Source organism: Mus musculus, chromosome 6 (assembly GCF_000001635.26).
Source record: "Mus musculus strain C57BL/6J chromosome 6, GRCm38.p6 C57BL/6J".
Taxonomy (NCBI): domain Eukaryota; kingdom Metazoa; phylum Chordata; class Mammalia; order Rodentia; family Muridae; genus Mus; species Mus musculus.
This window is the reverse complement of record NC_000072.6, coordinates 146748273-146774467: the sequence shown is the minus strand read 5'-3', so window position 1 is coordinate 146774467 and position 26195 is coordinate 146748273. Positions and strand designations below refer to the sequence as shown.

General features: G+C 42.4%; 1 protein-coding gene across 11 annotated transcripts in view; it reads right to left on the bottom strand.

The window, feature by feature from the left end:
* Stk38l (serine/threonine kinase 38 like) overlaps window positions 1-26195 on the bottom strand; it is a 53885-nt gene that overhangs the window by 4347 nt on the left and 23343 nt on the right. For 4 of the 11 annotated variants that reach the window (NM_172734.3, XM_006507027.2, XM_030255357.1 and 1 more), the window contains exons 2-12: window positions 15863-16007; window positions 14296-14347; window positions 8151-8273; window positions 7647-7730; window positions 6926-7049; window positions 5981-6135; window positions 5532-5634; window positions 5312-5373; window positions 2769-2886; window positions 2247-2370; window positions 1055-1150 (exon numbers count right to left, since the gene is read on the bottom strand). In NM_172734.3, the coding sequence (NP_766322.1) occupies window positions 1055-1150; window positions 2247-2370; window positions 2769-2886; window positions 5312-5373; window positions 5532-5634; window positions 5981-6135; window positions 6926-7049; window positions 7647-7730; window positions 8151-8273; window positions 14296-14347; window positions 15863-15996 (1175 nt within the window). In that variant the 5' untranslated portion in view covers window positions 15997-16007. Of the gene's footprint in view, window positions 1-46; window positions 942-1054; window positions 1151-2246; window positions 2371-2768; window positions 2887-5311; window positions 5374-5531; window positions 5635-5980; window positions 6136-6925; window positions 7050-7646; window positions 7785-8150; window positions 8274-14295; window positions 14348-15862; window positions 16008-26195 lie in introns of those variants that run through there. The other 7 variants (XM_030255360.1, XM_017321560.2, NM_001346666.1 and 4 more) reach the window with 5 other exon arrangements.

The following is a 26195-nucleotide window of genomic DNA, read 5'->3' as shown; positions in this document are numbered from 1 at the left end:
AACTCACTCTGTAGACCAGGCTGGCCTCAAACTCAGAGATCCTCCTGCCTCTGTCCCTGAGTGCTGGGACTAAAGGTATACCACCACAGCCCGGCCAATTTAAAAGTTTTAAATGACATTTTAACTATTTCTATAGTTAAACGTTTTTAGCATAAGAAGGCATTTTTGTGAATAGATTTTTTTTTTTAACCTAACCTCTCTGGTCCTCTTAAAGTGTATATGACTGACAAGCTTTGTGTTCAGATTTTATCACAAATACGTGTGCCCCTCTTTTTTCGAAGATGTCTTTGTATTTATTAATCTTCACTAGAATTCTAGCCCTAATTCACTTAGATAGATCTGATCTCCCTGTCTCCCACTTTTCAGTAAAATACCTTCTCTTTTAACTTTCTTTTCACCTAAACAAAACAAAACAGGCATGAAGAAGGGCTGGGACTGGAGCTCAGCGGTAGAGTGCTTGCCTAGCTCTGTTCAGTCCCCAGTGCTGGAGGGGAAAAGCATGAGAAAGTCTTCACGTAAAACTTCCAAGTAAATGAAAACATTGACATCCACTTAGCTGTGTTCAGAGCCACAGCAGACAGACACCCTTGGGTTTCCTGTCCTGTGCTACATACAGTACAGTGGGCAAGACTTTTCTAGAGTGGTTTGTTGGACAGTTACGCGTTCAAGACGATGATCACAGCTGCACACAGCGTGACCTCCAGAGAAGACCCTGAGAAGCTGCAGAGGCAGTGACTTCTCAGAGGCGGCAGCCCTACCTCTTGTGCTTAGTCTAAGTGTGGTTCTCACCTTCCCAATGCTGCGACCCTTGCATTCAGTTCCTCATGGCTGCTGACCCCTCAACCATAACATCATTTTCATTGCTACTTCATAACTGTAATTTTGCTACTGTTAGGAATCATAATGGAAACATCTGTGTTTACGATGGTCATAGGTGACAGCTGTGAAAGGGTCACAACCATCAGATTGAGAACCACAAGTCTAGAAGAAACAGAAGTGCACTAACCACCAAATGCAGAAATTGGTGTTTGTCAGCTCCGGGTGCAGAACATACCTTATGTGCCCCCAGTCTACACCCTCAAAGAACGGATGACCTTTGATTTCTTCCACACCACCATTCCCAATTCTGTTTTCAGAATCAGTACAAAATCTAGAAAGGAAAACCAATCATCAGCCACATTTTCACCTCAAACACTCTAATTGTTATTACATTGAATGTTTTTTAGAAAGCATTTTAATTTAGATATTGAAGCTACTGTGGGAAATACAGAGAAAGTACAAATTACCCATAAACCTATCCTTTAGAGATAACCGGCAAACATTCCAAAGCTACTTTTCAACTTATAATAATATTAACGTAATAGTACAATTAATAATACAGTAATAAAATGTAATGATATTGTGTTAACACAATAATAATTATTTTAAGACCTTTCCTTCACTGACTATACAAAGAACATTTTTTAATGTTGATCAGTATTTTCCTGTGAGGTAACTTTTTGAGATCTGCATACAGAGATATCAGACTGTTCTATCCACTGCCACTGCTGAAGACTTATATATTATGCTTCAATTTTTCACAACTAAAATAACATAAGAAACACACTTAACCCTTTACACCTACATGGTTATAGGCCCAATTAAATTCCTTAAAATGAGACTGCTGGGTCAAAGGTCACGTCCAGCTTAACAATTTCATACAACATACTGCCAGCTGGCCATTCACAAGGGTCATCGCTCCGTCAGGCACTGGCACGGCAGTCTTCTGCTTGAGGCCCTGTGCCCTTCTGAGGCAAGAGCTCCTGATCCATTTTTTTCTCCTTCCTCTCTGTGCACTGAGCTCTTGCAGTCTGACAGGAGTGACACTTTGCTAATAATGTCACCAGGATGTCCAACAAGATCTCTTCTCTCTTCTGAACACCATCTTCCCACAAAATTCTTTTAAAGTGTTTGCATTTTGAGGGTCTGGGGAAATAGGAAGTCAAGAGCACTTGCTGCTCTTGTGGAAGGCCTGGGTTCAATTCCTAGCATCCATGCTGGGTGGCTCACAACTATTTGTAACTCCAGCTCCAAGGGATCTTCTAGCCTCCATGGGCAAGTGGTAACCACACACTTACACATAAAAATAAATAAAATCTTTTTTAAAGTTTGAATTTTGTAAAACTTTTCTTTATACTGACCTCCTTGACTAATGAAATCAGTGGTATTTTTCCTCCCAAGACCTTCCCTGCCTCAGAGACACTGACCTGAGAATCAAGTCCTTGGCTTTCTCAGAGACGGGCACTTCCGGAGGAAATGCCAGAGTCTCCTTCCAGCTCATAACTTTTCTGTATGTTTCTTGTGGTGTTTCAGAGCAGAAAGGTGGAAAGCCTGGGCATCAGAGAATCAATAATTTATCAGTTTTTGTGATCAATTCAAGCAGACCTAACATATGTGCCACAAGAAATGAAACAGCCCTGAGTGCTCTACAGCAATATCTCATGCATCAACTTACTATAAAATTACTAATAAAGTCCACATGGATTTAAAACCCCACTTCATTTTATCTGAGCCCTGCATCTCCAACTTGATAAAGGAAGCCAAGATAATTAACTACCTCCTACCACAAGATCCCAGGGCAGTTTATTGGGTATTTATCAATATGTATTTAACTCTGATACACCTGAGAAATAGGTTCAAAATGACTGTGCTCTATTTGTCTTTAATAGCTGTAGTATGTTCAAACAATGGCACCAAAAGATGTGTATCATCACACAAACAGAACCTACCTATTAGCATCTCGTACATAATCACTCCCAAGGACCACCAGTCACACAATTTGTTGTAGCCAGTCTGCATGAATACTTCTGGAGCAATGTAGTCTGGTGTTCCAACTGTGGAGTAAGCCTACAAAGAAGCAGAGTATCAAACTGGCATTCTGAACCACTTATAAAACATCTGAGTATGGCTTATTACAGGAGGACACACTAGACAGAGGAGACAAGTTTTCAGTTATAGGTGACTCTGTGTGTCCCATGTAAAGCTGACTGACAGAGGCTGAGTCAGGCACTATGCATACAACACGGGACTTTGGCTCCAGGAGAGGCTTGAGTCCACTTCAAAAGGAAATAAAAGGCTGAGTCTAGTAGGCCTGACTTTCCTGCTCACTACTCGTGCTTTTGGGATCTCTGAACTCCAGCTCTGCTTACCAAAGATCCAGGTAAGAGAACCTGCAACAGCTTGATCTGAGGATAAAATAAGAAAAGGAACAGGCTCTGTAAGCTAGAGGCACCTTCCTTGTAACTTAGTTCCAGGCATCTCAGCAGGAGCTGTCTGAATGCTCCTTGATCCACATCAAATCCTACAAAAATGACTTCTTAAAGGAGGGGCACCACTCTAGGAACCAGTGGACACCTGTGACTGCAGACTGTCATTTCAAGAACCTGGGGAACCCCAGACTGGCAGTTGATGGGCTGAAGAAATTGCATGCTCCAAACATCAATGACCTCACCTGTGCTTCTCCCTTGGGAGCTCACGGCTCTCGGCCAACAGAAGAGTCCCTGTGCACAGGTAGAAGCTGATGCATGGGAACACTCAGAGTTGGAGAAATCCTCTGCTATGATTTAATTTACTTTTAAAACGAGGTCTCAAAACTCGGGATGCCCCTGACTCAGTCTCGTGGGATTACAGGTGAGTACCACGTTTTTAAACAGTATTCACTTCTTCCCCTTTAAAAATAGTAAGTCTGTAATATTTTTCTCAAATGTAAAATCTGACTTAAAAATAGAATGTTTTTCTCCTTAATGCACAGCTGAGCACATTTCCAAATCTTTGAAAGTTTACTAGAATATGAAGGTTGTCACTACTTGGCAAATGAGCTCAAAAATGCAAAAGGTCATTTAATTGTGCTGGAGGCGCCAGACTGCTGCTACCTCTCAGTCTAGCATGTCCCAGGGGATGGGAAGTCAATGGCTTCTGCATTGTTTACTTGAACTGAACAAACACTGACAAAGGTGTCTGCTTATGTTGGACACTGTATAAGAAACTAGGAAAACAAGTCATAGCCACTTTCCTAATCATAAATGTTTACATCCCGGCTAACGATAGAAATGCAAAGAGGAAGGAAGCAGTTCTTATATTCATTAAAACCCAGAGGGAAATAGTATAGGGCGAGAAAAAGCCCTGAAACTCAACACTGAAGGACTGGCTTGCCTATTAACACACTGTTCCACACCCCAAGCTTCCTGTTCCCTTGGTTAGCTGTAAGACTGGTGGCTGTAGGAAGAGGAGTAAGTGCGCCAGCAGGGCAAGGAAAACACTGGCTACAGAAGCAGAGACGTTCCTCTGTGGGCCTCTGTAGGAAGTAAGGGGAAGGGCCACAGTGGAAATAGGAGTCAAAGGAAGGTTTGAGTTAAACCAGCTGAATCACAGCTTGCAGCTGGCTAAGATACCAAGAGGACCTGGTAACAGAGACTTAGGATCTGAATGAAAAGGCCAGTGCTGGGGTAGCTGCAGCTCCATGAGACATTCTCCTTGGGAGATGTCTGTTAGGCTCGACTGCTCTTCTATGTCTGCTTCTAAGGTTGCTAACTCACAGAGACTGCTTCCAAGAAAATCCCCTCCTATCTCAGAAGAGACCCAGACCATTCCACTGACAGTTAATCACATGTAGCTACAGTTTCTTTCCTGTGGTTGTGAGGACAGCTCTGCAAGGTAGAGGATAGCAGGTGGGCAAGTGCCTAACAGCTGACAGACAACCATGGGCAGAACTAAGAAAGCTGGAGTCAGACACAGTGAGAAGGCTTCAACCATAACTAAGTGGTGGACAGCATGTGAAGAACTCATGATCATCTGCCTGGTGTTGAGGGGAAATACGTAGTGTGTGTCCTCAGTGGCTCAGCCCATGACAGCTAGAGAACTGGGCCTTCTCAGCAACCTCTTCAGCCTTTTTTCAGTTTCTGCCAAAGCCATAAAAGATCCTTAAATGAGGAATTTCAACAGCTTTTTCTAAGGACGATACCACCACTACCAGAACCACCTCCTTCTTTTCCTCCTCTACCACCACCAGCACCTCCTCCCAACTCCTACCAAGTTTCTCTCACTTTCCCTCAGTTTCTCACTTAACAAAACATGCCGCTCTGCTAAGTCCCCCAGATGTCTGAGTGGGAGAAAGTGCAATCTGGAGTCACTGTCCCATGGACCTTCAGGGATCTAGGTCCTTAAGTCAAGCAGGGCCACACCACTCCGCCTGCACCAGTCAGTGTACTGAAACGGAGACATGCTGTGTCCTCTGGGTCAGGGTACAACACTCTTCAGAAAGCGACCGACTCACCAGCTGTCTCCTGTTCTTCTTCCATGTCTCTGCTTTCCGCTTTGAATTCATGTTCTGAAATGCTAATTTCAACAAGACATAAGTGTAACTGGAGGGGGAAACTGACCACAGCTACATGTAAAACTCCGAAGCTCAGGAGGGGGAGGAGGGAACCTCCCTTCCACATATAACCAAAGTTTCAAAAGTACAAAGTTTCAACCAAAGAAAAATGCAAACTTACAGAAGTCGCTTGGCGGGTTATGTGTGAGGTTTCTGTAGAATTCAGTCCTGTGAGCTTTCTTTAACCCCGTGCACAAACCAAAATCAGATAATTTTACATGTCCCTAAAACAACAACAAATTCTAGTAAGTCAAATTATGTTAACTCTCAAAACAACAAAAAATTCTTATAAACTTTTAATGCAGTTATTACAAAAACTCAAACTTAGAACACCATATATAGATGATATGTGAGATTATGTATGTTTGAGGTTTTTTTTTTAAACAAAGGGAAAACAGGGAGTTTTTAAAGCCATTTCTCCATGATCTTACTCCAGAGGTCACTTTCTGTACTGTCTAAGAGAAAACTTCATTAACCCACAAGAACCTAAGCCACAGCTGCTATCTGCAGCCAGGACACGCTGCACTTCACGGCACAGCCAAAGCCCAGGACTCTCTCCTCCTCACGTGCCTTGGCATCCAGTAAAAGGTTGTCTGGTTTGACGTCCCGGTGGATGAAGCCCAGCTGGTGAATTGCATCTATCGCCAAGACAGTCTCTGAGATGTAGAACTGTGTCTCTTCTTCTGTTAAGGTGTCCTTCTTCATCAGCAATGTCATCATGTCACCTGAGAAAGACAAAGTACCAACTTATGAAAACAGACTACTCCTGTTGTTTGTTTTTGAGCTAGGGTCTTGGGTAGCCTAGGCTGGCTTAGAACTCACAAAGCAGCTAAGAACGACCTTGGCCATCTCATCCTCCTGAACCCACCCCACTGACTCACTTTCCCAATGTCCTCCTTAACAAAGCTGCCTCTGTGTTGCTCACAGGATGCTGCCTGCAGCTTTAACCTTCACTGGAGCTCAACAGTGAACCCTGAAGCCTCAGTCTCAGATCCATCTTTTATGATTTTAGTAACTGTGCATGGAACCCTGGTACTGCTATAATGGGCATGCAGTAGCACACACCCAGCTTAAAGGGAATGTTCTACACTTTCTTTGTATGTACAAACTATGTCGGATTTTCAGTTTTATGACTTGCCCAGTACCTGCAAACACCCTGAAAAATGCATGCCATGGTACAGTGGGGAGCATGCAGAGCTATCAGGAGCAGAGCTGCAGTTCAGAAACGCGAAGAGGGAACAAGCACGCCTAGAGACCAGCATCTTGTCTTTCTGTTCTATATTCAGGCTTACTGTACTTAACTTTACAGTGGGCTACCATGAACACAGAATGACACAGTATTTAACATGTCAGTTAATAGTCCTTCAAACTCACATGATTTGGGGCCAAATCACCTGCCATTATTCTGAAAGTAAATACTGAAAAACAATGGTTAGGTATAAAATTCGGTAGTCAGACTAGCTGACATTATTGCTACATATGCAGATGAACTCATGTCTGTCTGTTCCTATTTACCTCCAGGAAGAAATTCCATGATGAGATAGAGATTCCGTTTGTCCTGAAAACTGTAGAACATCTTCACCACCCAGGCTCCATCTGCTTCCACCAAAATGTCCCTTTCTGCTCGGATATGAGCCACCTAGGTGAATATATTTTGAAAAGATAATAGACCTCTTCCAATTATCCATGTCTAACAGTCATGCAGGAAATCTGTAGTTTTATAAAGTACTGAAACATACAGATGTTCATGTTCTCATTAAATATGCAAAGCCAAGGAGCAGTTTGTTTTAGCTTATCTCTTTAAGCCTCAAGGGTAACTCTGTAAAGGCAGCAGATTCTTATTTGCTATGTAACATGACTAGTGTTCTTCTAGAAGAGGCATCAGGAGTGTTCCTGTGCCTGCCCTTCCTGCAGTCACCAAAGAAGAAAGCAATCATCAGAAGCTAAAACCTATGGGAACTTTCTGATCCTGAATAGAACCACAACTAGGCAAAGGCTTCTATGCTTATAGCCTCTACCCTGTGTTGTTCTCTAATAGCAACTGAGCAAACTAACACAGAAATTATAAAACTGAAGATACTGAGATTTAAATCTAAGAATTGAAAACATTAAAATAGACTATCAAATTTAGAAATTACCTAGCACACTGGACTTCTTTTTATCATTCTCAACATTAACACTACTCTGAGCCCTTGTCACCCGAGGCCCTTGGTGCTGCATACGTGGTGAGACACACCTGCTCTTTCTCAAGCATGTCAGCTTTCCTCAGGATCTTCATGGCATAGATGTGCCCCGTGTCTTTCTTCTGGACCAGCCGCACCTAGAGCACAAACATAAACGCTGGAACAGCGGAAGGAGCTTCCTTTGCTGAACCCTGGAATTTACAATATCAAAGAAATTACACCTACACCTACACCTACACACACACACACACACACACACACACACACACATTATGGGAGGTGGGGGGTCTCGTGTATTCCCAGCTAGTCTTGAGCTTATTGTTATGTAGTTGAGGATGAGCCTGAACCTCTGATCCTCCTGCCTCCATCTCCCAAGTGCTGGGAATATAGAGGTAGCCATTACACCTGGCTCCTATGGTGCTGAGTCAGATGCAGGGCTTTGTGGATACTAGACAAGTATTCTTACCAACTGACTTATGACCTCAGAGCCTAGTAACTACATTTAAACAACTCACAACATCGACTTTCACAGTGGTGACCTGAACAAAGCAGCTTACCTCTCCGAAAGCTCCTCTTCCTATAACCTTCAGAGACTCAAAGTCATCTAGGCCAAGTCTGGTCCTCTTAAGGCGTAAGAACTCTGTTTCTTTACGAGCATGCTGCGATCGACGTAACTTTTTCTATTAAACAAGAATTGAAAAGATGATTTTTAAACAGGCTGTTTCAAAGGCATGTGTAATGCTGGTGGCTGGAGATGGCTTGGAGGCTAAGATATGTGGTGTTCTTGCAGAGCACACAAGCTCAGCTTCCAGCGTACACATTCGCCTCCAGCACACTCTGGCCCCCTCAGGCATTGCACTCTCATGCACAAATCCACACCCACACACATATAACTTTAAACAAATAAACAGAGGCATATCTTATATGTTTGTCAATAATCTATTTTTCTAAAGCAAGTATTTATTAAGCAAGGGAAGAATTTGAAAGTCTTAAAAAAATTCTTTTTTTTTAAAAGATTCATTCATTCATTCATTCATTTTATATATAAGTACACTGTAGCTATCTTCAGACACTCCAGAAGAGGGAGTCAGATCTCATTACAGATGGTTGGGAGCCACCATGTGGTGGCTGGGATTTGAACTCAGGACCTTCGGAAGAGCAGTCAGTGCTCTTAATCTCTGAGCCATCTCACCAGCCTCCAAGAAAATGTTCTTTAAACAACTGTCAAATATGTACCCTTAGAAGTAGACTTTATGGACAATGTCTTCAGCAGTTTACTATACATGTAAATCACTGCCTTCTGAGTGTGACTGAACTCACAGAAATAAGTCCTAGAAAGCACAAATGAGGAGCACTCTGACGTGTGTGTATTTACTCTGACATAGGCTTATTGATTGATTGATTGATTTTTGAGACAAACCTCACTGAGTAGCTCAGGCTTGCCTCCTGTCTCAGCCATTGAGTGCTGAGATTACAGCACCAGGCTCCGATTCTTCTGTCATTCACTGTTAATTTGTCAGAAAATCTCCAACTCTTTACTTTCCGGGTGCCCTCACAGCTACTGAAACCCGTGATTCAAAAGTCACATGGAAACAGCAGCACTCCCATTGGAGATTTACTTAGAGTAAAACTGACTCTTGGATAAACCTCAGCAAACAGCTTAAAATATCATACAACTTTCTAAAGATATAAAATTGCAAAATAATTGGGCCTGGTGGCCCACATCTTCAATCCTAGCACTCAGGAAGGGAGGCAGATAGATCTCTATGATTTCCAGGTCAAAAACAAACCAAAACCAACAAAACAAACAAGCAAGTCAACTCCCTAAACCCTCCCTCCAAGTCAGAACCCCCACAGCAATACTGAGTCAACAAAGATAACAAAATAAGAACTATTAATTAGCAACACTTTTAAATACCTGAAGGCTGCATTTGCAAATCATTAATTTTCTTGTCCTAACCTCACTGACCTCTCATCTCATAAAATTTAAGTTCATGATACAGGGATAGTTCCCGAGAGAGGCAGCACACAGTGGAATAAGGAAGTCACTGAAGGTATTCAACTCCAACTCAAGTACAGTGGCCCCATCAGCCTCTCACAGACTAGCTCAGGTGACAAATTACAGCACTGCTGTCACCTCAGACACACGGCTCCCAATACAGCTCACAGCTGAGCCACTCCCTGTCCTGCTCATCTGTCTAACTTTAGATGTCTAATTAGGTGTCTAATTAGAAGTCTGGGTATCATTAAAACAGAATTCTAACACATGTAACAGAGGAAGCGGCAAGCAAGAAATTATGTCAGGAATTCACACAGCTCACTGAAAGTACATTAAAACATTTTATTTTAAATATATTTTATGCATCTGGGTATTTTGTCTACATCAATGTCTGTTATAATGTCAAGTTACAATGGTTTTAAGCTGCTATATAAGTGTTATGAATTAACTTGAGCCCTCTCCAAGAGCAGCCAGTGTGCTTAACTGCTGAACTATCTCTCTAGCCCACAATTTCATTTATGTGGCTGGCACGCACGCACGCACGCACGCACGCACGCATGCACGCACGCACGCACGCACGCACGCACGCACGCACACACACACTCATGTGCATGCATGTGTCTGGGTAGCAACAACACAATAAAGGAAATGAAGAATACAGCAAACAATGCTTTATCAAAACTACCCATATCTAGCAGTTACATGCTAGTTTAAAAAGTAAACTGCACTTATCTTGGAGTTGGGAAAACTTTACCTTTAAATAGTTTAATACAGCTGAAATCACATCTATATCATTATAAAGGCAAAGGTGGGCCTCACAGCACAATGTGGTCCGTGTATTCTTCTCTTACAGGAACCCACCACCAGTTGTTCTGTGCTTGGGGGTGGCAGTTCTGACAAAGAGCTGGCTTTAAGTTCCTGAACTGGAGTTCTCTTTAGAAGCTACTTGGTGGTACTCTAGCACTGTGTCTCTCATGGTAATACAAGAGCTTGTTTTAATTTAATTACATGTGATAGATGAACATAAGAATGTGAAAGATGGTTTAAAATTTTTCCTTTTTCATGGTTACAGAACAGCACAGTTCTGTTTAGCTACAGAAACCTGTCTCATCTAAACAGAAGAGACCTGGCTGTCCAGTTTCATAAAATGTGCTTACAGTCTAGACAAGAGTCTACCAAAAACCAAAACAACAACAAAAATTAGTCACTGAGTATCTGATAGGTGCTCCTGTCTACCAGAGCATAGCCCCTCAACAACAAAAGGGAAACCACAGTGTGCATTAAACCACTGGCCTCAGGAAAACCTACTCAGTGACTTTAGCCCTTCAGTCAGTATTGCAGTCTGGGGGTAAATGAAGCAACATCGGCGTTTTAAAGCCCATGAAGAGCCCTTGCTGCATCTGCTCAGTGTGTACTAAAAGCCAAGGTCTCTGTGTTCCCCCCTTCCCTCCTGCTGCTTCATGGCTCTCTTCTGCAGCTTAAATCACTCATTTCAGTTTTCCATTAATAAACATCCATTTTTGATGATTCTTGTTAATTAATATATATTCTCCCCATGTTTTGAATCAGTCTCATTCTGAAACTGAGAATCTTTTATCTCTCACTCCCTAGTGCCAAGATTACAGACTCCATTCCTTTTCAAATGGGTAAGAGTCTCAATCTGCAAGATGCCAAGGTGTTTTTAAAACAGAAAGGGTATTTCAAAGTTCTGAGATATTAACACTAACAACTTCGTCTTGGCCACTGTTTTGTTGTAAATGGTCACAATTTAATGGTTTCACAGCTCACTCATGAACTATTTCACAGTACACAGTAGACAGCAGACAGTACTGTTAAGGACTGACACCCCAGGCTGTCCTATGGGTGCCACATGCACTCCACATTCACATTGTTTAAGAAATCTTAAAGTTTTTTTGTTTTGTTTTTAAGAAATTCCAATCCCTTATACTGATAGTTTCAACATCAAGGTTGAGAGAATTTGTTCTCTTCTCCACAACATCTTCAAGGCCCTAGCACAGGGCCTAACAATAAACACAGGCACTTTAAAGTACCTCTACAGAAAAAAAAAAAAGGGATGTTTAAAAACAGACATTATGAGCTGTTGATTTTTAGAAGCAAAATGAGTTAACATTTTCTACAAGCTATTTACAAGAATTAAGAAAAAAGCCGGGTGGTGGTGGCGCACGCCATTAATTCCAGCACTTGGGAGGCAGAGGCAGGCGTATTTCTGAGTTCAAGGCCAGCCTGGTCTACAGAGTGAGTTCCAGGACAGCCAGAGCTACACAGAGAAACCCTGTCTCGAGGAAAAAAAAAAAAAGAAAAAAAGAAAAAAAAATCACTAATGCCCACCAGGGGGCACTACAAAGCCAGGCCTTCCCAGACAGTTCCTGACTCCCAAGAAACCTTCTCATCACTTGGCAATAATTTTAAAAGTAAGCCAATTTATATAAAAGTCCAGGCTTCCAGATCTTCTTGCACAACAGGAACCTAGCCACACTGGGCTAACCTGTCACCTGACATGGGTAATCCTGAGCTCTTGATAGCTAACAAATAGGCAGGTCTTCATTAACATAAAGTGAGGAACAAACATTAAAAAACCTGTTTCTTCATCCTCCTTTTTCTTTCCTTTCCTTTTTTCCCCTGAGACCTGGTCCTTTATACAGTGCATGCTATCTTTCAATGGAGTCTCCACTGTGCTCGGCATGGACATCTGTTTTGGTACCTTTCCCTAGACTTCAAGATCCTGTGTTTAACATTTCTAACAGTGAGTTCCAGGACAACACAAACAACACAAAACAAAAAAGACTTCTGCATCAGCACCATTATTACTAGCTAGAAAAAAAGTTTTAATATTAGTGAGACAAATAAGGAAAGATCTGCTCACCTTTCTCTATGAGCTAGGATGAAGCCCTTAAATTACTGCCTCACAATAAAATTTAACAAGATGGGGCTTTAAGATATGCATTAAATTTATATATAAACAGTAACTTTAAGTGTGTGTTTGCCTTCCTAAGAGCCCAGCTAGACGGATGGCACACAGCTAAGGCAGCTAGCTGCAGGGCAGATTAACTCACTTGGTCAGCGTCTTCAAGCTCCTTTCTGACCACTGAACAGTCAGTAAGCCTAGGTTATAACTCATTCTCATCTGGAAAATAAAGCTCTTTTTAGTAACTGACCTGACGCTAGCTTTCCATGCCTTCAGCTTCCCTTGCCACTTAAGCATGCATGGCCACTATTGCTGACTACAGTGCTGTTTATGAAGTAACTTCTTTCCATCAAGAACGATTCAAAGCAATTGCTACAACTCCCATAAGTCTTTTCTGAGCTCCTGTATTGGGAAAGAGTCTATGTATTTTCAAAGTTTGCTATATTCTGTAATGTTTACACATTTTTGACTTACTGGGTGGTGGCTGCTGGAACTCAAACCAGGGCTATGCAAGAACTCTATCCTGAACTATACTAGCAGCCCCTGTAACGTATACAAGTTTTCGTGCATGTGTGTGCCCCCTGCAAAAGCCCTTCGTCTGCTCCAGGATGTGAAACTGATTAACACACACAGCTTCTAGTCTCTGGGAAGATGCCCTTTATTTAAAGGCTATCACAAGGACAGAAACACTGTTAGTATAGAATGTAGGACGAGTAGCTAAGCAATTAGGATTTCCCAGTGAAGTAAGACCTAAGCTCCTTGAAGAATCACTGGAGTTCAGAGGAGAAAGTTTCAAATGGCAGAAATAGCATGTGAAAGGGGCCATCAATAAGCAGGGAAAAATCACAGCAACTCAGTACTGGCCACGGTTGGATGGGGTGCCAGGAGCTAAGGCTAGAGAGAAACAGCCACTGGGAAGGAAGCCTGCATTGCAGTCCTTAGCTACTTTTCTACTGTGATAAACACCATAGCCAAGGCAACTTGTGAAAGAGTGCACTAGGGCTTTCAGTTCCAGAGGTCAGTCCACGATGATGGGAAAGGTGTGGCAAGAGAAGCAGCAAGCAGAGGACAGTTTGAGCCATAAGCAGGAAGCAAAGAGCAAACGTGAAATGCTGAAGTCTTTAAACTCTCACAGCCCATCTCTAGTAACAAACTTTCTCAGCAAGACCACATCTCCAGAGCCTTCCCAAACAGCGCCACCAACTGGGAAGCAAGCATTCAATGAACACCCTAGACTTCAGGGAGCAGGGTACATCTCACCAAAAACAATACATGCAGGAGATACACCAGACTTGTTTTCAGAGTGCAGAAAAACTGGGCAGCATAAGGAAGAAACCATTTCAAGACAGTCATTCATCAGTGAGGTACAAGGGAACCTTAATTAGAGAGTAAACAGTTTTAAAATATTCAGAAATAAATGTGAGAAGAAGGAATCAATGGATAGTGCCCACCACCTGACCCTGTCCTGCTCGTCCAGAGTAGCGTGGATGGATGGATGGTGTCCAGCACTGGACCCTGTCCTGCTCGTCCAGAGTAGTGTGGATGGATGGATGGTGTCCAGCACTGGACCCTTTCCCATCTCCCATAATGCTGTGGATGGTGTTCAGCAACTGTATGTTCTTGAGGGCCAAGGCCATTTCCTAAGGTGCCTATGACAGCAATACAGTAAGAAGCCATACTCAGATGGAAAAGCCAACCATAGCCAACCCACACATCAGCTAACACTGATAAGGGAACTCACTGGGACACTTCCGTTTAGTATCGTTGGTTACATTACCTCCTCATCTGCCAATCCTTCTTCTTCCATAGCCACTTCTAACTTCTTCTGCCTTTCCAAAGAAAAAATAATTAGACTTTTAAAATACATTTCTATTTCCATTTAAGATATAAGTTATTTATTGAAGGCAACCACTGGGCATGCTATGCTAAGGAAATCTTTCAAACTGGACCAAGATTCGACTCTTTACTATGATCAGTATTCCTTCTCAGAGACACTAGAATTTAGCATTCTTTGCTGACCAACTTCACTGCTTTCTCTCCCAGCACAAGATGACTTTGTTTGAGTCTTAAGCTCAACCTCCCAACTCAGTAAGGACCCTGGTGTCAAGTGTATGTAATTATTAAAATTCTTTGGAAACTGAAAAGTCATATACATGTAGAAATAACCATCGATCATAACATTTGCTTTTCTAGCAAGAGCCAAGTTTGGCTCCTTGGTCTTTTTTCCTTAACACTGAGTTAGTTAGGCTAAGCATTTCTGATGGGGCTGCAGATGGAAATGAGGACTGTGGAACACATTTTGCCACTCACTCTTAAGTGAGTACTATTTCATGTCTATAGTCTTGGTTTCCCTACTATGTGTCTAGACAACTCATCTGAATTATCTTTGCATTATGCCAGAAAACCAACATGTCAAAGATGGAAGACTTCAACTACCAGAGTGATATGGACCACCCTTGCCATTTATCCACCTATCCCAGCACTTGAGAAGCAGAGGCAGAGGCAGGAGGATCACAAAAAGTCTGAGGCCAGCTTGGCCTGTGACACTGCCACATGGCAGAGCAGCTATAGCTCAAGATATTCAGCACTTGCTATGTCCTTCTCTGTATCTCCTCCTTCTTATATGTGTGAACTGTGTTCTTCCTTTAGAGCCCTGTTTCAAAGTCACTGTCATCTGGGAAGTTCTCCCACTGCCCTAGTCAGTGCTCTTTGGTCCCTCACTGCTTCGCCACTTCCTCTTGGAGCTTCTGTGTATACCACTCCCTCACCACACTTCAAGTTTCACTGAGGCAAATGGCATGCAGTTCTTTCTTCCTATTTTTTTCACTAACACAGCGCAGCACCTCCAATGTTATGCATTAGCAACTTCTTTTTTTTCTTTTCTTTTTTCTAAAGATAGATTTATTTATTTATTTATTTATTTATTTATTTATTTATTTATTTATTTATTATATGTAAATACACTGTAGCTGTCTTCAGACACTCCAGAAGAGGGTGTCAGATCTCGTTACAGATGGTTGTGAGCCACCATGTGGTTGCTGGGATTTGAACTCCAGACCTTTGGAAGAGCAGTCGGGTGCTCTTACCCACTGAGCCATCTCACCAGCCCCGCATTAGCAATTTCTAAAGCATCTTGGTAAAGGACAGCACAAAGACATGCCATAATGCCACAGCTGGAAAGATCTGTTTGAAATACAAGTGACATGTGTGCACATGTGCACAAGACTCTGGAAACCCAGGAAATGAAACAAGTATCCAGGTGTCCTGTCGGTGTGGGAAACTTAAGACAAAGAGCAGGACTCCCATCTAGTCACAGAAAACTAAAGTTTTAGCCTTTACTGTACCTGGTTTCTCTCTCTTCATGCTGTAAAATTAGGTTGCTGTAAAAATTCTCCAGTGTGAGCTTGGCCACAGTTACTCTTTCCCGGGTATGGTTGCTCATAGGAAAGGTAGTTGTTGCCCCTGCCGTCATTGCCATAGTAACTGGAACTGAAATGACATTAAAACCGAGTTCTTTAGCAGTTTTTTAAAAACAAAACTTCTAGTTTTATCAAACTTTTAAAATGTTTAACTTCTATTAAGAATAATTCTACTATTAGTTAACCACCCAGGTTTCTTATTATAAATAATTCAAAACTAATACGAAACAGGTGCATGCCAGGTATGGTGGCTTACACCAGCACTAAGAACTCCCAAAAGATGCACTGGTCCCAAAGTCAAAGAAATTAACTCTGTCTGGGAAAAACCAGGAATTAATTATAGAAAGATGTATTGGTGGCAGTCTACATATTAACAGGCACACTGCTCACAAAAGGCCATATGTGGCAGTGCTTAAAACAAGGAAGTATTAATCCATTTTGTTGATTTATTGATCACTTTTCAAACTTTATAAGATTTTGCCAATAGTTACATTCCCAATAAATATGTCTCTTAAGCTAGAATGTAGTTTTGATGGTAAGCAGTCTCTGCTGCATAAATCCTGTGAAACTTGCCATGCCCTGTCAGACATTCATGCAGGCATATGTGCATGCAGGTCTAAGTTTTAGGGATAGAGTCATGAATGCTCTTTACATTCTGAATTGTTACTGAGACAGCACAGATGTAGCATAAATTTCCAGACTCTGAGGCACATTTCATTTTCAAATGAAGTTTAAATGCCTGGATAGTATATATCCACTCAGAGGCAAGCAAATGCCAAGTTTGAGGAATTACTTATTAGAGACCTTAGGAAAACAAGGAATTGGTGAAATAGCCATTTCACAAGGACAGCTTTACAGGCCACTATGGTACTGTTTCTGAAACACCTGCCTACTATAGGCTTTAATAAGCCAAAAAGACGAGAGTAGCGTATACATTAAAGGAGTTTTAATACCTAGAAGGGGGTCCTAACAGACCATTCTGGACAACAGAAAGAGCTTGCTAGGTGAACATCCCACGTTCCCACAGCCAGCAAACCTTCCACCACCCACCACTTCAAACACAGGAAGACATGGGGCTCTGCCTGCAGACCTGAGCATAGCTGGAGGCCAGGATATTGAAGAAACAAAGAACTCCTGTTCAACAAGCACAGATTGGAAATGTGTAATTTAACTGTGGTGAACTTTTGTTTCCCTTGTCTCATGAACTTAAGCAGACAGTGTACTACATTAGCCTCAAACCCAGTACAAAGCTATTCTTTGACTGGTTAACTCTCCATAATGAGAGGCTTGACCCTAGCCCTTGTTTAAATCCTTTCATGACTTCCCCTGCACATACCACATCAAATTAGCTTATAAAGTGTAGCTGGTCGATTCCAGAGATGGGCATCTCAGGATAACTGTTTTATTCACTGATGGAGGACTTACAACAGCAGCTCTCACCTCATCCTTAGAACAGGGAACTAGAGCTTGGGGCAGCTCAGACAGCAATGGGAGACAGGACTGAACTCCAACTTGCTTTTGAGCATTACCCACGGCTTCCCTCGTGCTGACAATCCCTCACATGACTTCCCTTAAACCACATCGATGTGCAGGAATCTTCTGATCCTCTGTGGCTCTAGCCTGCCCCTAACCTTCTCTATGACAAGACACTGCTCATTCTTGGTGGGTGGCCTATGAATCTGCACATCTCACACTGGTGTGTATCACTGCCAAACATTTCACACTGCTCTAAATTACAACTTCTCTAGGCACTGTCTCCCCAACTCCCCTTTGAACATTCACCACCATAACATACCTGACACAGAGCAAACAGTAATGAACGATGGAGACCACTTTATAAGTGAGAACATCAGGAAGAGATAAAGTTGGAAAAGAAGAAGGTTCTCTGACCCTTGAGATCATGACATCTGACCCCAGCCACCTTTTCCCCAGAGGCGACTGCAATGTGTACTCTGCTGATTTCCCAGGCCTTTCTGAGGCCATGTGAGGTTAATGCATGGGAAATCCATGGAAAGTCAGGGTTGCTCATACCAAGTTAAGGTACCTCTGTAAGCACTGTAGTACATACCTTTATTTAAAAATAATCTGCTGCATGATCGACTAACAGTATTCCTTTAAAAGATAATAATGAGGAGGAAGAAGAGGAAGAAGAGGAGGAGAAGGAGGAGTGCCTCAAGAACTGTCATGGCCACAGACCTGTAAAAACTTCACTGCTTTAACTAAACACTATACAAAACTATTTTTTCCAACATAATATTTTTATTGGTTATTAGAGAATTTCACATAAAGCACTCGTCTTACTTCCCAGTCCTCCCAGATCCACCCTCACCCTTATGATCCCCCAACAAAAAACCACAAGTCTAATTTGTGTTGTCCATATAGTCACTGGAACATGGTCAAACTTTCAGTGTCCAACACCTTAAAGAAAATTGAGTCCTTCCCCACTCACACCCATCAGAAGCCATCAATTATGAAAAGCTACACTTCAGTATTCCTATCACAACTTTTAAGAGTTCTCTTCAACAGTTTCATGTCTGGACTGTTATTTTTTGTTGGACCCCATTTTGGCCCTGGTTTGGGCCTTGAGGACAAGCCCAAGCCTGACTTGAGTTTTGAGACTGTCTCAGTCACTTTTGTATTGGGGTGACTCAGCAAGAACTATTTGGCTCTGCCTCTGCCCCGCTGTTGCTGATGTAGAGCTTTGCCATTGGCCCTATCAGTCACTCCATCACCCTTCCCCGCCTCTTACAGCATCTTACCCCACCAAAAATCCCCCTCCCTATGTTCCGAACTTCTATAAGCAAGAGCTGATGCCATAAAGTTGAGTTCCTGCTTTGACAGACTCACGGCCCTGGGTGTGTTTCTTTTGGGCCATTGACACTTGCCATCCCACTGAGCCCCGGAGAGATCCTGGCAGGACCAGGACCTCTTACCTGGACCTGCCAGCAAGGAGTCGGCAACTTTTTTTCCCTTTTTAGGGAGGAGGGGTAGGCACTGTCACAGAAGCCTTCTATGGTTCTCTTTCTCAACTGTGAATCTACAGTCATAGATACCACTGCAAAAGCAGCTTTCTCGCTCTTTACAGTTAGTGAGAACATGGCTTACAGTTTCTGGTGATAGCATGGACCACAGACATCCACATGGCCTCTGGCATCAGCACAGACCACAGGTCTCATCATGGTTTCTGGTGGCAGTGCAGACCATAGCTATCAACACTGCCCTCTGTCACAGCATGAACCACAGAAACTATCATGGTCCTTGGTGATAGCAGGGGCCATGAACCACAGAAACTATCGTGGCCCTTGGTGGCAGCAAAGCCCATGGAAATCAACATGGCCTCTGGGGCACTGGCCATGGACATCACTATGGTAGCAGTGTACCCATGGAGATCAACATGGCTTCAGGTGGCAGCACAGAACATGGACATCCATATGGCCTTTGTTATCAGCATATGTAAACCTTAGCATAGTCTCTGATGACAGCTCAGACCACAGACATCAAATAAAACCCCACAATCCCAGAGTTCAAATTCTGTTTTGAGATCATATATGGAAATGGCAAAAGTAGGGAAAGAGAAACAGCTATCACATAGCCAGCATATCCCAAATCATGTCTGCTGTCAGGATTTGAAGGAGAAAGAATAGACCAGAATCAAAGCTTTCCAGTAAATTTAAGAAATCTAGATTACAGGTAAGAAAGTTGCTCAGGGCAGAACTTGCCAGCTTCCTTATGTCAGCATGTGCTCACCCTCAATAGCAACAGGCACACCATCTGCATGAGTATCCTAGAGAGCTTCTTCAAGACACATGATGTCCAGGTTCACAGACCGTCAAAGCTTAAGGAAGCAAGTGTCAGCTACTTTTCTCAATAAACACTACTCTGGGGGCAAGGGTCTTTAAAAGCTCCAACCAAGTACAATTCCTAAGGATTCAGGACACTTTCTGTGCCTCTTCTTTTGGCAACAAGCAAACAAACAGGAAAATGTCCAGAAGATAGGTGGCTGAGAAGATAACACCCAAAGGGAAAACCAGGCAAGAGAAAACGGTACTACTCCAGGCCAACACAAACCTTTCACAAAGCTAAGGAAGAAACAAGCTTTTCATAAAGGCTCTTTAATAAAAAACACAAAGTGACACAGATCATAGAGTTACATGACTTGTAAGTAATGCCTGCATGAATCAGAAAGAAAGATGGAGAAGGGAAAGGAAAGAGGAAGGTGGAGGAGACACAGCCTTGGAGGGAGCAGGCGAGCTGCAACCGGGAGGTGCAGAATATACTCCTGCTCAGTTTGATGACGTGTGAAATCTAGTCTCCAATCCATTTCTGAACTACTCTATCCTACCCAAGCTTACAGGAGACTGGTATACAGAAAGAACAGCAGTGTGCTGACTTACACAGCAAGAGGTGAACAAAGGAGGAACAGGACCTGCATTTGTCACAACTCACTCCATTCCTGCAAGGGACAGACTGCTGTCAGGAAACCAGGTTGATGTGGAGAGAACAATGGAAACATTCAGTGACTTTAGGATGGAGGGGCATGGCCAAAGATTGATGAATGCCTGTCTCCCTGGGGCCCCAGACACTGCCAAGTGCTGGAGGAGAGGACACACTAACTTCCAAAGCTGAATAAAATTCCTTCTGGGAGCAGGTCTGTGGGCCAGAGGAGAAAGAAAAATGGCTGGTAAAAATCTTTGAAGATGTTTTGTGTTACACAAACATGTGTGGGAATGTAAAACAATTCTCAAGCCCTGGAGCATGACTGCATTGAAAATATAGACAAACACGGTCCTGAGATACACATTGTAAATCTGGATCTATATATAGAATAAGCAGACAAGGTCTCTTTCCTCCCCCAGAAGATGATGTAATAAACTTTACTCCAAAACCAAAAACAGATGTTGATGAAAATCTATTCTTAGGTACTTTATAACTGTCATTAGCATATTCGTTACATTCTTGTTAGACACACCTGAAAGTTCATATGGCTTGATTGAAAACCAGGTCAAAGCAAATGCTATCCATCATCACCTCTGTAACCAATGCATGCAGCACTAGATAGGGATCCTGCATGCCATGCAAACAATCTACTCGGATATAATGAAGTTCAGTCTGTGCCTATGCCCCATATATAATCATTTCATAGGTTCAAAGCTACAAAACACCTGGTGCAATGTTTGCCTTCAAAAGGAAAACTTCCTCCTAAGATGCATGCACAGTAAAGCTGGGTCCCCAGGTCTCAGTGATTAGCTTTAACAACGAAGAACTTTTTGTTCTAACCAGATACAGACTGTCTTTATATATTTTTAATTATATAAAAACTAACAAGTGTTCAAAGTTCAAAGAATGATCTGGATAATCAGTTGTTTTACACTGTAAGCCCACATCTTTAACTGACTCAACACTGGCTTTTGTCTTTTATTAAAGCTCTTTTTCTAGCCAGAAAAAAAGAAAGGATACAATCTGTAAGCCTAGAATTCCCCGATTGAGAAACATAATGCTAGTGTTCTTTAATTTCTTATTCATTTAAACAAGTGATCCCCAATTCATCAGAGAAATATTACCAACAGTGAAGTACAGCACTTGTTAGCTGAGCTGGTGGGATTCACACACAGATACAGACACACACACACACTCACACACATGCATGCATATCTATAAATAGAAATGTGTCCCCATTACCAGCAAACTTCAAAGGCAGAAAGCTTTTCAATTTCATCTCAGTATCTTTGATGCTACTTGTAATGCCCAGCAGTGTGAAGTCTCTTAATCCATCCTGACTTGTGGTACCGATGCCTGAGGCTGCAGGTCCTCAGACTGCAGCCCCAGATGCTGGGTCCCTAATGAAGAGTGCCAGTCACTGCCTCTTTTCATAGGCATATATGAGGAAGCCAGAAAGCCAGTAGGCTCAAGTTCAACACTATATATTTAAAAACTCAAAATATAATATGTATGTAGATGTCGTATGAAACTTTTTAACACTAAATCTGTAAACAAGGACCTTAATAAGGACAATAAACAAAAAAGGATAGAAATGTTCAATGTTACTCGCCAATCAAAGCACAGAGATACCACAGGATACAGGATGCTCTTTGCAGTGGAGGAGAGTGCTCCTTCAGATGTTGGCAGTGAGGCAGAGACAGGGAGTCAACCTGTACCATGCCACAGAGCCAGTGCCCTGTACCACAGTGGACCTGGATTTTGTCCTATGAACCAAAAAATTATGACAAGAGTGTGTCATGGAACAAAACTAAAGATGAGGAGGATGACTACTGAGGAAAACCCCAGTGAGTTCTTCAGCATAGCTTAGACTTCCTTTCAGGGAAGCAGGATTTTACAGGTAGCTGCAAAACTGCATTATTTAAGGGGCTCAAATTATCACTGTCTTTTTAAGTGCCTTTCCTGCCCATGACTCAAAGGCTTAAAGTCACAAACCAGGGCAGCACAAGCCCGAGCTCAACTACCTTCAAACAGTATTTATGGTAAGGGAAACATGAAGAGAAGAGAAACAAAAGAATGTTCTAGATTTGAGGAGGAGCCTGCTCCCTTTGTGTCCTCTATATTCCAAGGAAGCGTAGACAGACCAGATGCAGGTACTGTGCCAACAGTGAGGGCTTGGTGTGATGTGAGAACCACCAATGAGTGAACTGGCAGGGAAAGGGCTGAGTGGTGAGAGGTGGTGTGACATCCTGGTGAGGGGAGGAGCCAGCTGGGGAAGCAGTCTGGACAAGTGGTAAAGCTTGCATGTCTGGGGATACTTGCTGTTTACTTTCCTAAAAGTGAACTTCTAATAGGAATAGACTACACATGCATTTCTCTTTCTCTTTCTCTTTCTCTCTCTCTCTCTCTCTCTCTCTCTCTCTCTCTCTCTCTCTCTCTCTCACACACACACACACACACATACACACACACACACACACACACACACACACACACACACACACACACGTCATTCATATTCAGAGAGTGGGCATGAATTTGTGTGTGCACACATTTGTGCATGTATATGTGTGTATGTTGCGGAGGAGTCCTTTTCAACTAAACTCAAAAGTGATAAAACTACCTGAACAATTCTGAACTACAAGTAATACTTTATGGAAGCAAGAAATTAGCACCAAAATTAAACCACAGTATAGTCAAGAGTATAACTTAAAACCTAAATAGCCATGAGTGATTTTTACTAATTTTGAGTCATTTTAACTCTCCCAAGAGACTTTTTTGGTCATCACAAGTGACCAAAGAAACTGCTCCCAGCTAAAAACAGACACATGTGACTTCTGACTGGCACTGTCCTGAGCATACGGACCACTCAATTCCAGCTACTCTGACATGATCCAGAAGGTACCTGTCCCAACACATCAGAACACAAAAAATTTTAAGACTTAAAAAAATGCTAAGGAGCTCTTCAACTGACTTCTGACCACTTTATTACTGAACCCTGAACATTGCAGCAATTTAGTGATTCATGGTCTTCAGAATATAACCTAGATTTTTTAGGGAAAAAAAAAATCACATACACACACAATAAGAAAAAAAAATGTAGGGTGAAATTTTAAAAACTGTGTCCTGGCTGTCATCAAGGAAACCTTCCATACAACATAAGAACTCAGGAAACTCTCCATTAAAGCAACATTGGCATTTAAAGCCATGCACAATTTTCTAAAGTCAACTACAGGTAACACTATGGAAAATACAGCTGAACACAGGGTAAGACCTTCCAAAGGCAATTTTGCTTACAGAAAGCTGATACTTAAGTGACGTGAGGATTTTCTTATCTGTTGTTAAGTGACGGGGTCATTCCCCCATTCCCCTCACTGTATGGAAGTGAAGCACAGACATGGGGAGAACAAGCTAAGTGGTCCACAGACAAGAGGTGGTGCAACAGGCTATGTAGTAGCCTATAGCGAAGCTCCCACTGCGGCTGGTAAATTCACAGGGCAATGGCAATCCCAGGACACTGCACCACCCTGCAGAGCAGCTCAGTGCCAGCACTGACTGAGGACTAGCCCATAGACTCTGTCGTCTCAGTCTACTCTAACATAGACCCCAATAACCCAGCCACTGTTTCCCATCTTGCCTTATGATCTGGGTTCTACCTACTTTGTCCAGATGGTCAAAGAAAAAAAAATAACCATAGGCTTCTTGAAAGCCAAGGTGAAGATACTACCTACAGAAGAATCTTGGTTTTATTTACGTTTCCTTCCCCTGCCCCTTCTCCTCCTACTATTAACCTCCTCTCTTCTCCTCCTCATCCTCCTCCTTCTTCTTCTTCTTCTTCTTCTTCTTCAAGATAGGGTCTTACTATGATCTAGGGGCCCTGGAACTCTCCATGCAGACCAGGCTTACCTCTAACTCACAGGAAAAAATCTGCCTGTCTTTGTATCCAGAGTGTTGGGATTAAAGGTGTGCACCACCATGCCTACCCACCTGATTTTAGTCTTTGTTCTACTTATCTATGGAAAAGCTCACTCATCTAAGAGACTGGAGCACATCTGGACGCTGTAACAATCACATTCTATTTTAGTAGCTGATATCACATCATAATGCTAACAGTTAAGTAACTCCAAAGTTCTGAAAATGGGAAAAGGCTCACAATGTCTGAGCTCACAGAGGAACTTATGTTAAAAGAATGGGACTTTCCTACAAACCCACACAGGCTCACATCAAAACTACTTCAACAATTCAAAGACTTAGAAATTTAAGTAAAAATAGTTGCAAACTAAGATATGTGTACCCAGATATTTAAAGTTTATTATTCACTTATTTGAGCCAGCATATGTAACTTATGTGTGTATACACATGTATGTATTTGTCTGTGTGGGTGTGGGTAGATGTGAAAGTCAGTCCTTCCCTTCCACTTTGTCTGAGGCAGGATCTCCTTGTAGATACTACTACTTGTAGATACACTACTGAATATGCCAGGCTAGCTGGTTGCAACCTTCTGAGAATTCTGTCTCTCTCTAGATCCCACCTCACTGTAGGAGAGCTAGGATTACAGGTGTTCAACCTACCATGTCTAGCTTTATATGGGTGCTTAGGATCTGACCTCAGGCTCTCATAGTTGCATGACGCTTCACCCACTGTGCTGTCTCTTCAGGCAGTTTTTATTAAAGTAATGGCCACACCCCAGTTTGGATTGTGCTATGCTGACCATCACCCAAGCATCCCCCTTCTCACTGTTATCATCTGGGGGCTGCAGGCTTTCTTAGCACATTCAAGGGCCATTTTTAAAGGACTCTCATGTCAGGATCCCTGCAACTATTTCTGAGTTTTAAAATAGAATCTGCCTGTGCTCTGCTGCCTCATCTGTTCATCAAATAAGGGAAAGGACACTGAATGCTCACTGTCTGAGCAGGGAGAGTAGTCATCACTGAAGGGCAGATAGAATCTCGGCAAAGATGCCACTGCCCATGAGCTGGGGGTAAAATTCAGGACTGAGCTGCCTTTAGATGTACTCCTATGAGCCCAACAGTCTTGGGCCCAAAAGGAACATTCCGGCAGGTGCTGTCTCCTACCACTGAAAGAGTAGCTCCTCTTATCTGTTTGGCAGCCAGTAGTCAGAAAGTTCTTTTTATAGCTAACCTAATTCTCTTCCACTCAAACTCAAATTCATTTGTTTTTCTCATATATTCCATAAATACGAAGACCTTCACTGCATTAAATGCTTAGAGTGGGGCATGGGGGGAGCTGGAGGACACACAGGTTTTGATTACCTTTCACTGCACAATCATAAGTTCTTAAACTTTCATGCATTTTGCTAATGGAAGAACTGTTCCGTTAGTCAAGAAGCTAATTTGTAAGTAATGCCAACTTTTGAAATGTGCATATATCTGAAATTGCTATTTGAGAATTTAAAAGGAGTCCTTTCCAGCACTGATAGGTCTTAAGATAAAACAGTGACAGCAACTGTAAGGTGGCCTTGTCAGGCACAGTGCTCAGTGTGCAGTGTGCAAAGTATCCTTTTTATCTATGCTATATGAAATAGGTGCCTTTCAAATTCAGGGACAGGCCGAGTTACATCACCAATTACAGAACTACCAAATGCAACCAGAGCTGTGTGCTGAAGGTATTCAGTCATCTGTTATCAGCACTTTCACTTCAGTGAGCCTCAAGGTGCTGGGGATCCACTGAGGCCTTGGGTGAGCAAAGCAGGCAGTCTTCCCCTGAGCTCCACCTCACTAAACAAAGAATGCTATTCTTAAGGCCAATTTCTTTGTAGCCAATTTTACTTTTCTCACTTCTTTCCACTTTAAAACTTATG